Source organism: Euprymna scolopes, chromosome 15 (assembly GCF_053919585.1).
Source record: "Euprymna scolopes isolate OS-2025 chromosome 15, ASM5391958v1, whole genome shotgun sequence".
In the NCBI taxonomy this organism is placed as follows: Eukaryota; Metazoa; Mollusca; class Cephalopoda; order Sepiida; family Sepiolidae; genus Euprymna; species Euprymna scolopes.
The window spans coordinates 112,124,413-112,138,189 of NC_136496.1; the positions used below are offsets into that span (position 1 = coordinate 112,124,413).

The 13,777-nt window shown below is 29.9% G+C and overlaps 1 protein-coding gene across 50 annotated transcripts in view; it reads right to left on the reverse strand.

Moving 5' to 3' along the window:
* The window catches only part of LOC145294072 (uncharacterized), a 616,260-nt gene that overhangs the window by 166,026 nt on the left and 436,457 nt on the right, over positions 1-13,777 (reverse strand). For all 50 annotated transcript variants that reach the window (XM_080141108.1, XM_080141084.1, XM_080141083.1 and 47 more), the window contains 2 exons: positions 13,242-13,457; positions 4,286-4,513 (listed from right to left, as the gene is read on the reverse strand). In XM_080141108.1, coding sequence (XP_079997234.1) covers positions 4,286-4,513; positions 13,242-13,457 — 444 coding nt within the window. The remainder of the gene's footprint in view (positions 1-4,285; positions 4,514-13,241; positions 13,458-13,777) is intronic.

Genomic DNA, 13,777 nt, shown 5'->3' on the forward strand with positions numbered 1-13,777 from the left:
AATTTTAGTGATCTTCAAGCTTCAATCAATTTCTTCCATTTAAAATTAATTTCGTGCAAAAACCTAACTGCTACTCCAGGTCATCAAAATTGAATTTATAGATTTCAAAACAAGAAAATATTACTTGTAAACATGAATATATTGTTAAAAAATGTTCTATTCATAAAATCTGTTTTTTTTTTGGGGGAGCAGTATTTTTTGTTGCTTTGAAACACTACTTATTTTAATTTTCACTTCCCAAGTAGTGAAAGTGATTACCCCCTCCCCAACTCTTTTTTTTGGTTTTGCGCCCCCCCCCCTTTATGGGGCATATTTTATTTATTTTTTATTATTTTTATTCCTGAAATATTCAGATATTTATTTTATTTAAATATTATTTTAAAAATATTTTACATGCATAATAGACAAAGATATTTTAAAAAAAGAGAGCAAATTTAATTTTTACTTTTTTGCATAGAAATAAATGGATTTCTGAAATTCCATACTTTACCAATGAAGTTAGATATGGATTACATAGTTATCTCTGTTTATGCCAGATCTTTAAACGTACTCAATGAATTTGATATTTTAGGAGGATGAGCTATAGAAAAAATTTATTAAATTTTGAGAAAAAAATAATTTCCAATCTCATAACATTTTATGTATCAAGACAAAATCCCAAATTGCAATAAGATAAAAATTTGACTTTATTTAAAATTGAATAAAGTTATTAATTTTCTACAAGCTGATTTCATTTCACACTTTAAATTCTAAATAACATATTTATATTCCAAGCATACTTATTAGCTATTTAACAACAAAAGTACAGAAAGAATTGAACACTTTTTCAATACTTTCTAGTTATATTATCATTATTCACCCTTAAAAACTTGTGCTTGAAATTGTTCTAATATAAGATGCGATAAATGAAGACAGTTTTGCTAAATCAACAAGAATGGCTATTTATAAAAAATAAATCTCCGAAAAGATTAAAAAAACCCAAAGTTTTCAAAGATTTTCATGCCATAGACAAAAAAAAAAAACCAGCAGAGAAAGTATCAAAGAATCTAACAGAAATTTCCCAGAAATGGAAATAACATGCTAAAGCCTTTTTTTTTTTCATAGAAGAAAAACCAGTTGCACACTTGAATAACATAGTGAACAAATGCAATAAAAAAATTTTTTTTTAAATGCACACGGAATAAAAAAAAATAAACAAAAAACCCTTCACCGCAAAAAAGGCATATTCAGAAGCAGAAAACAACAATTATAATTTCAGATGACAGATAATATTTGTTAATAGATTTATTTGGAGGTGAACCAGTCAGGGAATAGAGAAAGTCATGTTGTTAGCGCAATCAAATATTGCATTAATTAAAATGGGATGATCAAACTGAAATATCTTCTTCAGTTTTATGTGTTGACCAACAAACAAAAAAGAAAAAACATAGAAAAATTAAGATTTGTGAAATACAAAAAAATTAAAAAAAAAAAAAAAGACACTAGAACTGAATCAAGTCAAAAGCACAATATCTGAGGTTTTAGTTACAGTCTGTGTTACTCTCTGCTCTAGAGGGAGCTCAAGCCTGTCAAGTGGTCACAGAAGAATGCTTTTAGCATTAATTAGGAGGGGCCCCTAAATTCAATTATTTTCTTACCTTACTTAAAATGTTATCTAAAAATGTTATACAGAGTTACTGTGCATTAATCTAGTTCAAATTTAGACTTGGTCAAATGTCAATTTTTTTTCCAATATATTAAATTTGAAAACATTATATGCTTGATAAAATATATAATTTATTGAATAAATAGTAAAAAATTCATTAAAATTGGACAATACTCTGACATTTTTGTGATAAAAAAAAAATAAAACCTTTTTTTTTTCTAAGATTAGTCTCCTAGTAAGAGTTTCATATCAGACATTTTGTATGAAGTCATAATCTTCTAGATCTGACATCACTACAACAGATAGCATGGAATGACTTAACAAGAACTTATTTTTATTGGTCATGAAAGTGACCATATTATATCAGCTAGAAAGCACACCAATGGTACAGAGTTCCACAGACGGGCCATTCTAGGAAAGAAACTTTGTAAATTCATTTGTTCATGGAATTTGCATTCAGATTCAACCAGATAGAGAGTGAGGGGAAACTTGACAGTGGTTGTAACTAGAGGAGTGTTTGTTGTAAATGTTTTGTAGAGGGGAGCATAAATTGAAGCTCAGTTGAAGACTTGCATTGAAAATAATGATATTTAATCTTCGTAAAAAATAAAAATTAAATTTTATAAAAGTATATCCCTTATTATAATGGGAAGTTTTTTGAGAATTCTATCAGCAATATATCGTATCATTAAAATTATGGAAATATTTTTGCATGAGGGTGCAGAAAATTGCTATTGAATAAGAAGAATAAATATGGTTAGTGTTGCTATGTTTTGGCTTAAACCTCATATTTTGAGCTTTTAAATAGACTTAATTCTCGGTTCTACTTAGGATTTAAAGAAAAAAGGAAAAGAAAACAAAAAACAAGTAAAATAAAAAAACATGATTTAAGTTTTAATTTAAAATGAATTCCCAAAACCAGTGTTAGTAAATTAAGGAAGAAAAGAAGAAAGAAAAACAAAATATTAAGAGGAAAAAAAAAATTCAAAATAGTAATATTGAAAATAAAAAAGGAGGAAAAATAATAATAAACGGTCAGTCAGATTTATTGAAATAAAACCACTCCAAATTATTTTTTTTAAACATATGAAATTAAATCTGGCAAATAATTACAAATAGTTATTTTTGTTTTTATTATTGCAATATAGTTTCCGACAAACATTTCTCTGGTTAAATAATGTTGGCAAACTAAGAAATAATGTCTTTCTACAGAAATCTGACACCAATAAAAAGTCGATATAAACCCATTTCTTTATTATTTCATCTACAGAGATAAATTCATTTTGTTGAAAATATCCCAATCAAATATATTGTGGAGATTTTAAATATTCAAACAGAAATATATTCACAAAGATGTTTTCTCTGCTCATTAAATTTTTTAAAGCTTCTTTCTATAAAGTAGATAAAAAAAATGCCTGTACGATAAGTTTATAATGAAGCAAGGGTTGCACATATCTAATTGCACTTTCCTAACTCAGCATTGTTAAAATCTATAAAATTACTACTATAAGAAATGCAGTAGTAGATCCACAATGCTCTTTTCTAAATGGTTGTTATCTTTTATAAAGAACATAAGGTCAGTTGATCAGTAAATGGAGAAAATATTACTAAGTTAAGACAGAATAAACTATGTATTAAGTCTGAACTTAAAGATCCTCTTCTGAAGAGATTTTGTTATTTCTATTTGTGACTACTGTGCAGTTGTAGTTAAGAAAAATAGGAATGAAACCAAAATAATCAACGAATAACTGTCACCAAAGGCAACAAAAGTTATTTTTCTATCTACCTGCTAATCTTTTGTGTTGTAAAGTCTTTGAAAACATGTTAACTTTCAGATAAAAAAATTGGTCAAATATATTACATTAGCCTCAAAATAAAAAAATGGCAGTGAACACTTGGCCAGATATCTATGAAGTCTGAGTATTTTAATTTTGTTGTTGCAATTTAATTATGTACAATTATGTTAGAAAGTAAATTTCATTTTTCTTAGAATAGTTAGTTATTGTGTATTTGTTTTTTCACTCCAAAAGAAAAAACAAAAAAAAGAAAAAAAAAGAAGAAAAAAAACCACACAAATCAAACTTTAGAAATATCCATTAAAGCTTCCATCTGTTATATTTCATTTTCAGTCCAACATATAATCTGACTGAACTTTTTAATTGGAAAAAGAAAAAAAAAATGTTCAAAGACTTTAAAACAAAAACTTAGACAGATAAGGAGAAAAATAACTTTTATTGACTATGGTAATAGTCATTTGTTTAATTTTTGTTTTTATCTTCCTATTTTCTGTAAGGTACACTGCACAATTGTTGTATTTGTTAATTTGAAAAATATTTGATTCAGAAACAGTCGACTTACTGACTGTTTAATTTTTTATATTCAAACAACTTTGTCACAGGAAGAAAAACAAAATCAGAGTTTACTGTTTTCTTAAATGTTGCAAACTTATCTTTCATAAAACCTGACAAAACAGGCACAATCTAGACCAAGAAATGAAGAATGTGATCCTTAGCCATTGAAAGCAAAACTGAATTGCATGCATAATTTATGTTTTTAGTCAGTAAAAGAAATGCATAAAAATTAGGTATTTTAAAATTTGACACTGAAAGCAACCCATGCTCATCACGCCATGCATTGTACCTTTCTCTTCAGGTTCTGAAATGGAGCTGGTACTGGAAGCTCTAGACCCTGGGATATCCACACAGGGAGCCATCACTTTAGGTACTTGTTCTTTATCAATGGTTTCATTCTCTACCACTTCTTTATCAATTGGCACTGTGCTGACCGTTTCTTGGACAGTTGGGCTCACTGAGATGGTTCCTTTGTCTTTAGAAATTATGAAGCCTTCACTGACCGTTTCCTTTTCCTCTGTTGCAGATGAGGAAATAAAATTTTGTGTGGTATTGTTATGTGTTTCAGTTTTGGGGTTTTTGAAGGAAGATATGTGCAAAGTTATAGCGCGCGCACACATAAACAAACACACATACGCAGATATGCAACCTCATGAAAGGATACACACATTAAAGTATAATTTTGTCCATTTATTAAGTCTATAAGTATGAGATCAGATTGTTTCAAGGTGACAGATTTTCAGCAATCACCCATTAAAAGAGAAACTAACATTCCTTATTCATATCATCTGGATTCTTTGGACTACTGTTTTCATTTGGAGTATTATTTTCACAATTTTTCTGTCCATGTAATCTGACCTTCTTCAGCTGTATCTTGTCAAACTCAGGAATCTTTCGGACAAATTTCCAAGGACCAATGGCATAGTGTATAACATACTTGGTAAAATTAAGCTATAAAAGTTACACTCTTTTAGAGATTGAAGGTTCAATCCTCAGTACGGGTGACACTCAAAAAAATATAATTGTGAATTACTTAGGACTTCTACCCAGCCATGGCTGATGGAATGAGAACATGCTACCTGTATGGATTAAATAAAGAGTTCCATTCAAACTTTGGTACAGATTTCTGAATTCAACAGAAAAATTCCAGAATTCAGCAGACAGATTCCTTCAACCTTCAAAACAAAGTCACTTTTAAAATTGAATTTTCCCAAGTACTCTAACCACTGTGCCACCGTCCTTACAAATTAAATAAAGTTGTTGCAATCAAAATTCTATGCAGATTCTCGAAGTCTACAAAAAAAAATTCACAAGTCGAACAAAATACATTGAAGAAGGTCGGAGGGTACATCGACAGAAACATTGTGAAAATAACACTCTAGACGAGAAGTAGTATTTTTTGTTTTTTAGCTTTTTACATCAAGGAGCTTTATGCCTTGTCTGGAGCTATTTTATTAAAAAAGAACAAAAGCAAAAAAACTACCCCTTATGTATTTTTACATCATGTGGTTAATTAGTGATGCCTCCATAGATCTGGTAGTTTTGGAAATTCTTTTTCACGAGTCCAGTTGCTCCTAAATTAGTGGAATAATGGAGATCTTCCTAAGATTCCAGTTTCTTTTCATATTATACAAAAGACCTTGATATTTTGTTATCTTCTTCGTTTCAGCTCTTTAGGTATGTAGCTGTATGGATAGCATAATCATAGCAGATGATGTACGACTAATTTCCAGCCGTTCTTTCTGGTATATGTTCCCAGGATATTTTACAGATGGTCCAGAGGAGATATTTCTATACTCCATTGTGTCGCATTGTATAATAGCCATACCCCAGCAGAACCGTACAACTAGATGTCGCTTGGCTCACACTATCTCCATGTGGCAGAACCTGCACTTGTTCCATTATGTAATTATGTGTGTAGTTAACAGGTCATATTGAAGTGCTTGCTTAAAGGCATTTTCAGAACTTAGTTTCACAGGGAAGTGTCATGACTATCCTCCTCCTTCCACATACACTACCTGGTATTCTCAAATGTTTACCCATCTAGTACTGGCCAAGATCAACGTCACTTAACTTTGGTGATCTCATGAAAATCAGTATGTCAATGTGATTATATTGTCAATCATTATCTTATTTTGCTACGTATTTCAAAAATGCAATTTTTGATGATGTCACACAAAATAATTTTGCAATTTAAAAAAGGAGGGACATTATTTTATATTATTTGAATACAATATAGACCCGTAAGTTGTAAAATAATTGTTTTAGAATTAAATAATAATTTTATTAAATATCTCATTATTACATTTTTTTAAAAATCATTATTTGTTCAGGAAAAAAAATCTTAATTTTATAAGAAAATGGTGATTACATCAAATCTGTCCAACAACAAAAAAATCTAATCTCAAGTTAAAACTTAATCACTGCAGTTTGTATCATTATTATTAATAATATATAATATTATAATATTTGTATAGTCAATAAAAATGTTTTTAACTAAGCAAGATTTAATTTATATCATATACAATGCCAAATAAACAAACAGCTTGCTGATAAGTCACTCTAAAATATTATAATTGCAGTTATATTTTTCTTCTAAACAAAAATAAATGAAAATATAGCTCAATTAAAAAGCTATTTTTGTATATATATAAAAAAAAAGGAATTTAATACATTCTAAACATTTTTTTTTATTGATCTAAAATGCAATATTTGACAAAGAGTTCAATGTTAAAAATAGGTTAAAATTTTGTAAATGAGATTTCTGAATATAGAACACACTTTTTTTTAATATCTATTTTACTCCGGTAATGTATTGTAAAAAAAAAAAAAAATCAATAACCTAACTAATTTTTTTGTAGAGTAATATATAATATAGTTTTGGAACAAATTACCTAATAAAATTAGAAATAGTATTTGTGTAAAAAAAAAAAAAAAAAAAAAAAAGAATTCAATCAAGAATATACTGGATGAATTCAGAAAAAATGTTAAAATCCTGAACATACAAAGCTTGATGAATTATTTAACAGAATTTGATCTCTATATTCATAATGTTTTTCAAGATTACAAAAACACACACACACACACACACACACACACATATATACATACACATGTATATATAGTACTTAAAATATATATATTTTTTTTTTATTATTATTTTTTTTTTTAACTTTTTACTTTTAAATATGTCATTACCATGGTTTCAGTCATTCTTATGATTAGATGACATATTTAATAAATTTGGGATCAAATTCATACTTTATTGTTCTTATCACCTTTATCTGATAATTTGGAAGAATGCGTGAAACCATAGAAATGACATTAATAAACACAATCTCTTTAAGCACTATTAAGCTTTAAGAAAGCCTCACATACTTTATACAAGTGCAAATCAAAAACTGTTCTGGCAAAACAAAAAAAAAACAAAACTGATTCTCACAGCCATCAACACACAGTCACACACAGACACACGTATGTATATATTATATGCATTTATACATTTCTTACTATAAAAAGTTGAAATGATTTGATTGATTAAAATAAGATGCCCAAACAGGCATAATAAATAACTCATGCCGTTTTAGTTTGTCCAATGACTTATGATAATGTCAACACAAATTTGTGTATTTGAATTCATTGTCTAAATTAAGTGGTTTTTCTTTTTTAAAATAATATTTCAGTATGTTTCTCTAAATTTTAAAAAGTAAATTTACACCTAAAAATTGACAAAAAATATCCGATTGCTTTTACTTGAGAAAAGTTGATTTTTGCTTGCAAAATTTAATAAAAAATTTAATAAAATTTGCTGATGCATTTTTTTTAAGAATGTCCATTTAAAATTGATACATAAAATATTGAAACAAAAAAAAAAAGAAAAGCAAATTGGAAAATGAATACATTTTTTTGTATAAATAACAATTTTATCACAGAAAAAAACGTTTTATGGATTTAAATACAAAATACATGCGGGATATGAATTATGAGGATAAGCCAGAAAACAATTTGCTTTTTGGAGTTGGGAGGAAAAATGGTAACAAACTGGAGTGCAAGAATTGACCTTTTGGCTTAGAACAAAGTGTAGTATCTGTTTTGATATATTACATTTCATTTTTTTAACTTTGGTCAATGAAAAAAAAAATACATCTAGACGAAGGCAATTTTTATTTTTTTTCCAATACAGAGTTCTTTTTTAGGAGATGAATTTTCCCTCGTATTAAAAACTGACCTTGCATCTAACAGTCCTTGTGAGGAGGTAAGTAAATAGGAACTGAAATGCAGGAATTATAATTTTTATTTCTATGTTTTTTTTGTTTTCAAGTTTTTAAAGGATTTGTATTCATCTTGTGATTAAAATAAGCTTTAGATTAAATAGAAAAGTAAAATATTGAACATGTTTCTTGTAAACCATATTCTGCTAACTCAAAGAGATTTTTAATGCTGGAAGTCACTCAAGGATAAGGGTTAATATGTGTCCGGTGAACTAACACTGTGATAATCGGTAATGGTGGAAATTGGATACCAGGCAATTTATTTTAGAGGATGTCCTATTAAGAACTTATTAACATTAAACTTGAAAATGACTATATCATAGTTGACTGGGAACCAGTTTCACAGTATTATGTTCCACAAACGGATAGTTCTAGGAAAGAAACTTTACTCATGGGATTTTTATTTAGTTTTAGACACAGAGTGTAAGGAAAATTTCAGATAGAGGTTGTAGCTAGTCAAGTGTTCGGGGGGGGAGGGCATGGACTGAAGCTAAGTAAAGCACCTGCTATGAAAATAATGATAGAGGAGAGAAACTCGCAATATCTCTATGAAAAAGAGGTAGCAAGGAGAAACTTATTCAGCGGAGTCATTCAACCTTCAATCAAATGAGACCTATTGTCATTTGTGACAAGAATATAACAGTAATCAATGGCAAAACAAAAATAGCATTTCTCAAGCTGCATTTCTCACATTAGTCAATGTTTTCTCTTGAGAAAGCTGAGGTCCATTGTACTGTCTTTGCCCAAGGTGTCAGAAATGCCTAGGATATCATATTATTGTAACAAGGTTGGTAAAGAAAATAAGACTAATAACTAGTAATCAATATGATGATGGTGGCTATCTTTGTTGCTGTTGTTGTGTGTCCACCCTACAGTTAATAAACTTCTCTACATATTATAAAGATCAGGAGAATCTCTCTTCTCACATTAACACACAAGTTATGTGCATTTGGCAGCAGGACTGACATACAACCACAGTCTTCATTTGTTGTATTTACCTTTTGATTCAATATTTTTTTATATATTATTTTTATTGGAAATCTTTTGAGAAGAGTATTTAAAAAAAAATTTTTTATTGATTATTTATTTTTTCTTTTGCAGACTGTTATCCTCATCTTCATAATTGTTGTTTCACCAGGTTTCGGTCAACTAATCCTTTGGCCTGCTTTGGGCAAGATTGAGACCACTATCTTCAGACAATGCTCACCTGAAACCATAGAGATTCAATACCTCTATTCACTGCACCACAGGCTCTGAAGATCATCTGAAGAAGGCCAGAGGATGAGTTGGCCGAAATGTGGTGAAACAACAACTATGGAGATGAGGATAATAGTCCGACATAAAAATAAAAAAAAATAAATAAAAAATAAAAATAAAATAAATAAATACTCAATATATTTTATTTCCACTCAATACCAAGTTCTAACTTTTTTTCAGACCCTTACACGACCACAATTGTTACAAAAGTGAGTTAAGAAAATAAAATAATGAATGTGGCAAGGAAATGAATAGTAACAGGGAGTCACTTCCAACAAGTAATAATGATGGTGGAGAAACGACCAGATACTTTCTCTCTTGAGTTTTGTCAGTAAAATGAAACACATTTCAGAGGTCTTTTTCACCTCCCCACAACAGGGGACGTTTGAGAGAAGACCGAGTAAAATAAAGAAAAAGGAAATAAAACCGAAAACATGTGCTGTTGTCATTAAAGGTTGGAAGAATTTTAAATGGTCACTGTCAACACGTATGCGAGCGGGTGGGGGTGCCATTCTATACTGCTACTATGAACAACATAAGAGACAAACGTTACATTATGGAGACATATTGCACGTACTGTCGAACTCAGGAATCTGCACAGAATTTTGAACAGATCCCTTTCTTTAATTCGCAAGGACACATGGTGCAGAAAAATTCAGTTTTAAAAGTGACATTCTTCTAAAGGTTGAGAGTTCAATCCTCAGTGTGGGCGACCAAAAATACAATTGCAAATTACTTAGGACCTCTATCCAGTCATGGATCATGGAACAAGAGCATGCTACCCTGTGAATTAAATGAAGGGTTCTGTTCAAAATTCTATGCAGATTTCAGAGTTTGATGGAAATATTCCAAAGTTAGGTTTCATTAACTGAAATATTGTGAAAATTACACTCAAGATGAGAACAGTAGTCCGAAGAATCCAAATGATACGAATAACCAATCCTCATCTCAAAAATTAAAAAACTGTAACCATGAGAATATTGTAAGGATTAAACTCAAAATTAACTTGCTAGTTATAAAGCCAGAAAGAATTAGAACAGGGAAGAGACATGAGGTTGATGGCTATTCCATATATTTTTGTTGCAACCACATGTGGCTGAAGGATACTGAAGACATAGTTACCAATTGGTGTGGGTGGACTATCTTGACATGGAATATGGTGAACTCTTTTGGAGCTTTCTCAACCCATTCCTGATGAATGTCGTTGCAGTCCAGTCAAAAAAGAATTACCCCTCTTAAAGTTAAGTTCCTATTCACTTGCCTCCCCCCTCACAAGGGCAAAGTTAGACCCATGGTCAGATTTTAATGTGGGGTATATGCAGCTCCTAAAATGTGCTCCTCTGAATGCGACAAAAACAAAATTTGATCCAGTCGAAAAGGATTTCTCTTCCTTTGAAAACAGAACAGATATTACACTCTGAATTATTTATTTGCAAATAAAAAAATAAATTTTACCTACAAATGAGGCACAAAGCCATCAAAAGTGTGGAGAGTTGGGGTTATGGGGAATGTTAGTCATCTTATATCGTACTCTTAACTAGATGTATTTTGACCGATTTGTTGAAGCATAGTTTGTTTCATTCTTTCACCATTTGCCCATTGCTTTCACTTCAGCAGTCACCACAATACCACATTTACTCTATGGAGCTGCCTTACTTCAATTATCACAATCATTGTAATTTAATTTTGTTCATAAATATATCTGCTAAACTTTATCATAGCCCCTAAAGACAGGACGTAGTTAAGTTTATCACATGCGAATTACAATTGCTATGGATAAAATAAGCCATATTGTTTTTGGTGTTTGTTTTAAAATGATAGAAAAAATAATGTGATCAATTTAATGAGGATAAGTTTGTTTAATTTGTCATGTTATTTGTGGTTTTGAATTGCAAATCGTATAGAATTTTAAATTGAATTATTTTTTTATGTTAGTATAAGATATTGTGTTGTAATTTATTCAAAATTATATCTTTAAATTGCAACTTATTTACTTATATATATATATATATATATATATATATATATATATATTAGTAAATCATTGCAACTAGACTAATATGTCCTGTACAAGTCTTGGAGTGCTCTATCTATGAGTGCACACATGCATACACACACACACACACACACACACACACATAATACTGGTGAAGTTTGGATTATAGAAGTGAATCAAGTGAATCCTTACTGTGTTTACATAATAGTGCTCAATAATATATAGAGCTACATACTTATTTGATATAATTTATTTTATTTATACAAATATTTTTGGCTACACATTCGCTGGCATGTTTAAATTCCAGATGGGCATCTCCTGGATTTGACAGGTCAGGTTTTTTAGTATGAAGGTGGAGATGAAATTTCAGTTTTTCCTTTATACAAAAAAAACTTTGCCTGTGGAAGCTTAGTTAATTCCCAGCTATTAGAATTGTATTTATCACCCTCACACTGCGGAAAGATTAGACAAGGGTCAGAAAAGTGGGATTGAAAAGCCAGCACCCCTGAGAAGGAGCACTCTAGCCCACAAAATTGCCTGAGTAGCCCTGATAACATTCCTTGATAGGGGTGCCTCAGGCGATTAGCAATAAACTAATGCCTTTCTCAAAAAGAGAAAGCAAAAACTGGGAGGGTGAACCTCCTACAACAGCACAGGATGAGCAACATACTGCAATAAACAGGGAAAAGGTTATTAGACAAATGATTTTGATTCCAAGGTAAAAACCCCAGTGGCACGAGGTGCAACGTGCCCACAAATATGTAGCCAAATAAAAAGTGTTTGTATTAATAAAATTTTTACTATATATATATATATATATTTCAAGTTATAAATATCCCAAAGTAAAAACCATTGAATTTAACAAGGTTGTTGATAGTGCTCAATAAAAAGAGCAAGATATTATTTTATTCAATTTAGGTAAACAAAATTATCATTGGTCGCGACAATAAATCTACTGTTTCAATCTAAAAAGATTTCATCAGGCAACCAAACAAAACCTCTGGTCTTCATTAACACTAGTCTTAAAATTTTGTTAACCTAAATTGAATAAAATAATAATAAATAAATAAATAAATATATATATATATATATATATATATATATATATATATATGTGTGTGTGTGTGTATATAATAAAGAGACGAAGAGAGGGAGAAAGAATACGAGTGTTTTGTGTCTGTGCGTGTATTCATATGTGCATGCGTCTAATATGTATACATCTGGGGTTCATTTTTCATGGTGACTGTCAGCCAATTTTTTGGCTAAAGTTAACATGATCCTCATATCATGGTTTTATAATTGCTTTTCAATATAAAGCAGCCAATCATTATGGAAATTTAATCCCATGTTGACATGGATATAATTTATATAATGCAGAAACGTGTACATAGCAACTCCTTTTATTCATTTAAGGATTAGAAAAAGAAAAATATTTGCAAAGCATTAAAAAAAAAAAAAAAAGATGGAACAATATTTATGGAAAAAAAAAATGGTTAGAAAGGGATGGAAGTGATTTTTTTTTTTAGAAAGTGTTTAATGGCAAAATACATTTATTGATGGTTATAATGGTTGCTAATAAGTTGAAGCAGTAGCAGTAGTTTTTTTTATGCAAGCTTTTCAAGTGAAGAAATGAATGATCATTTGTTAGAAGAGATGAGAGTTATTTCAATTTTGATGAGAGGCAGGCAATTTTGCAATCTAGCATGCGGCTAGTTTAGTACCTTCTTCTTGTTTATTTTCAACTTGTTTCATCTGTTCTTCCTGATCGGCCAAGAAATCCATTTGTTGGGCGAGAGCGACATAAGCTTCTTTCTTACGATCAGCCGCCAGCTTTAGCTGTTCAGCGTCTTGTGTTTTAGGGGACACTGCCTCAGGACGCCTTGAATCAACAATTTTTGACACTGTCTCTTCCTCCTGACTTGTCTGCTCTGAGGGCACTGTAGTAAGGACATGGGAATCAAAATACTTGCTCCTCTTTTCTCTTTCCTTCTTTAAAAACGTCTTAAAACATACAGTGTGGCAAGGTTCATTACAATAACTAACTTAACATAACAAAAAAAATATATATTTTTTTTTACAGATATAAAAAAAAAAAAACTGGGCTAATAATTTCGTCAAAAGATTGATATTTTATTATAAAATATTGAGTGATATAACAAACCAAACATTTTTTAACAAAAGACAAAAATTAACAAATATATTTGGTTTATCATTGAAGATAGCCAGGTTGTTATACAATCTATTTTTTTTTATCTAT